Source organism: Sinocyclocheilus rhinocerous, unplaced genomic scaffold, assembly GCF_001515625.1.
Source record: "Sinocyclocheilus rhinocerous isolate Xijiao unplaced genomic scaffold, SAMN03320098_v1.1 scaffold4923, whole genome shotgun sequence".
Classification (NCBI taxonomy): Eukaryota; Metazoa; Chordata; class Actinopteri; order Cypriniformes; family Cyprinidae; genus Sinocyclocheilus; species Sinocyclocheilus rhinocerous.
Window position 1 is genome coordinate 230,999 of NW_015656588.1, and position 4,173 is coordinate 235,171.

Here is a 4,173-nt window from a genome sequence, read left to right on the forward strand (position 1 = left end):
ACTGCCCAAAACTTGCGTTTGAATCATCAGTGGCAAATCTTTTAAATGAAAACGTACTACTGTGAGTCAGAACTGCCGGCATTGTAGTCTACTCTTCCAGGATCAGTTCTGGAACAGTGTTGTAAATACAACTTAAACACTGATTTGTAGTCATGTCCTCTTTTGGAAAACCAAACAAAGTAGTTTCGCTTTCACAACGAAACACAGGCAGCCTAGCGTGAGCGGAAGCCGCGGCCTAGCGTGAGCAGAGGCGCGGGCTTGAGAACGGCGCGGCCGGCAGATTCGACGAAGGAGCGGCAACCACATGTGACGACCCCGGACTGGACTCCGCTTCGTCCACGGTGAAAGCCGATCCGGTGATCCACAGCACTAAGTTGATGTATTCCCTCAGCGCCCAGCACAGATCAGCTCTAGGCATGACGAAGCGGATATCGTCCTCTTTTGGAAGACCAAACAAAGTAGTTTCGCTTTCACAACGAAAAACACAGCGGCCTAGCGTGAGCGGAAGCCCCGGCTTAGCGTGAGCTGAGGCCGGGCAAGAGTGAGCTGAGGCGGCGGGGTCGAGAGGAAAAATTGAAATAGCATCATATGACCCCTTTAACTTCAACTATTGATATAACAATTAATGTTTTCATTGCTGGCCTGTTTAGCTGAATGAGATCCTAACTGAGCCCACTGCCACTCCATTTGTGTTCAAAGATGTCAATTTCACGTAAGATTTCAACTTTTATTAGAACAGAAATGTCCATTGATTCTAAGACATCTAGTTTAAATGTGGTTAGATCAGAAGTAAAGGAAGTAGCACATTGAGATCTTTTTGAAGGGTTCATTTGCATCATTGTACATTTTAATTTATCCACAGGGGTAATTCCACCACTATTCAGGCTGATGTACACTACGTTTTCTCAGAAAGCGACATCCAGAAACCCAGTTCCTTTCTCTATGCACTCATTGTGGTTAATAATGGTATGTTCTTCTGCACAGAAATGTCACTATTATTAGTTTTATAATTATTTTAGATTTTTTTGTCTTAATTATTTTACAACTTGTCATCTACAGAGACTATTACCACAACTACACCTGCTGCAACAAGAACCACCTTGTATTCCACAGTGCTGAGCACTACAATCACAAATAACAGCACTAGTGCAGCATGGGTTGTGGCCATCATTGTCCCCTGTGCTATTGCCATCATCCTCATACCTTGCTGGATTCTCCTTTGTGTAAGTTGCATAAAGATTTAACAACAAATATGATATGCATTTGATAATAATCATTTACCCGCAACCTATGAATGTCACGAAGGTTAATTCCAGTCTAACTAGACTCTCTCTCTGTCCTCAGTGTTTGCTCTGTGGTTGCTGTGCAGCATTAAGAAGACGGTGGTCCAGAAGACGGTCATACAATGTACAATACACCACTCGAAACAGCCTTTTCTAGAGAACTCGAGACACATCAGGAACATTTTCTAACAGTAATGACTAATTACTTATATTACTAATCCAAATTGTGATGGTGGTACTTTAAAGTTTACATTTAACTTTCCATAATGATTATGCTATCTTAGAGCTTTTATAATACACTATTTATTTTCTTGTGCCTGTATTGCTGGACAGACAGGGTCTTAAATTGTGATTAATTTATTTTCAGAATTGTTTAATGGATGAAAAAAATGTATTTACTATTTCTGTAAGGTTTACAATATTTATGTTATAATATTTTTGGATTTCCAAATAATTAATTTATTTGACATTACACATTTCACTTTAAGGGGCAATGTTGGTAATGTTAAACTTATTCACACTTTATGCACTTTAGTTCCATGTAACTCAAAGAAAAAATCATCACACAAACAGCCTATTTAACCTTTTTAAATCATAACTATATAAATAAATTTAAGACCAAATGTGTATATATAACCAAATGACTATCAATGATCGAACAGAACTCTGTGTAACACCATGCATACTATATGATATAAATAAAAACTGTACCATGTTGAAAAATACACAAATTCTATTTATTTTGAATGTTGTAAGTAACCCAAATTTTATTTAAATATTCATTTTTAAGCTTTGTGGTTATATTTAAATATATTTAACAATATTGAATTACTTAAATCTTGTCAAATTCAATAGATTATTGTTATTGTTATTTTAATTTTAGTAGTTCTTTAGTTTTTGTAACAAAACAAGAAATAGGAATAGGCTTTGGAATGCTTCTTGAAACAGTCAATCCAGGCTATCAGCGGTCAAATATGGTTCTTAATGATGGCGCTACATTCATGTACCTCCTGTCACACCAAGGACACACTCTTGTTTCATACAAAGGCAGTTGGCGCTCTCTTGCTGCTCATGGATTGTAATGAAAATCACCTTAGGACTTCAGTATTAGTGTTATTTCCATATTGTTCCAGTGTTGGTGCTAGGTCAGTTGATTTGTACATTATACATTTTCACAAATAAATTAGTTATAAATCAGTATTATAAATAATTTAACTCAAATCAATATTTCATGTACATAATTTGGTCAGTAGCAGTGTAATAAGCGGAATCCAGTAACAGTCATGAACGTACAGCCAGTTTTTAAAGGGGTCATATGATGCGATTTCAAGTTTTCCTTTCTCTTTGGAGTGTTACAAGCTGTTTGTGAATAGATAAGATCCCTAAAGTTGCAAAGACTAAAGTCTCAAACCCAAAGAGATATTCTTTATGAAAGCTAAGACTGGTCCATGCCCTCCTAAAACACCTCGTTTAAACACGCCCCCACAACCGGACGCTCCTTCGTCGAATCCGCCGGCCGCGCCGTTCTGAAGCCCGCCCAGCTCTGCTCACTCAAGCCGGCCTCCGCATACTCTAGTCCGCAGCTCACTCAAGGCCGCGGTGTGTGACGCTGTTTCATTGTGAAAGCAATAATGTGTTTTTTAACCTTAAACCGCATAAACACATTTCATTACACCAAATGCACAAAATAATGTTCTTTTTAGCAACATCATATGACCCCTTTAATGTAAAATAAACCCAGACAGGGCCATGATATCTATTTGTACATGCATTCACATTCATAGCCCCAATACAAAAACTGTAAGATAAAAACATAAATAAAAGTTAAATAAATGAAAATAAAAGCTGAGTATTTGTTGTCACAGTCACTGTCGTCCTAATTTGAAGTTGCAGACAAAGTAACAAACTGGTGAAATACATTAATACAACAACAGACAGAAACTAGATTTTTTTTTTTTTTTTTTTAAGTTCAAGACTTACTTTAGGTTGGCTTGAGAAAGCAGCCTGAAGGTTTGGATTTTTTTGAAAGAGTTTTAAAGATTTAAAGTTTAGAGAGAGAGAGAGAGATTATCAGATGATAGGCTAGATATATAAGATGTGGTTTGAAGCAGTTTTAAATTTAAAGTATGAAAGCTCAAAGTTGGAAGGTTCTAAGATTTTCAGACACATATGCAGCAGCTGTGTTCAGGCTGGTTCTGAATGGTTGCAATGGTTTTGCTAGGTTTCTGCTTTGAACACATGCCTATGTGCAGTTCTTCAAAGTAACTACTTCACTATTGTTTACATGCATTAATATGAAAGATAATAAGCAAATTACATGTAATAACTTAATACTTAAAAAAACTAACGTCTCTAGGTTACGTATGTAACCATGGTTCCCCGAGGGAACGAGACGCTGCGTCGAGATTCGCTTTGGGAACGCCCCTGCGTGACCGCGTTCAGAAGCACGTGTAAAATCAGTCCAATGGAGCAGCGAGACGTCACGAGCGGGGTGACGTGAGCGCCAGGAAGTATAAAAGCGCATCCGGCAGAGGAACACGTTCTATGGCCCCCTTCCTCAAGAGAGTATCTACTTCTTGTTCCATTACCAGAGCCTGCTCGGGGCCCACTAGTGTGGGAATGATCCCGTTGAAAAGAGGAGGACGAGAACCGAACTGGGTTCTGTAGCCTTTCTCTACAACCTGCAGGACCCATGTTGATATATTTGGCAGAAGTTCCCACGCTGCCAGAAAATCTACTAAGGGAACCAGCCTCTCGAGGCTGGCCTCTGGTTTTATTAGAGGAGCCAGTTCGGTGCCCTGAAGCGGATGACCGGCAGGGAACAACCGACCTGACTGCTGTAGCCTCTTCACTTGAGGGGGCGAGCTCTCCCGTGCCGTACCGTTGCCGG

The 4,173-nt window shown here is 39.3% G+C and overlaps 1 protein-coding gene across 1 annotated transcript in view; it reads left to right on the forward strand.

Moving 5' to 3' along the window:
• LOC107720307 (mucin-3A-like) overlaps positions 1-1,440 on the forward strand; it is a 7,761-nt gene extending 6,321 nt beyond the window's left edge. Inside the window, exons 8-11 of the mRNA XM_016527990.1 lie at positions 651-712; positions 863-966; positions 1,060-1,223; positions 1,345-1,440. Coding sequence (XP_016383476.1) covers positions 651-712; positions 863-966; positions 1,060-1,223; positions 1,345-1,440 — 426 coding nt within the window. The remainder of the gene's footprint in view (positions 1-650; positions 713-862; positions 967-1,059; positions 1,224-1,344) is intronic.
• The last annotated feature ends 2,733 nt before the right edge of the window (positions 1,441-4,173 follow it).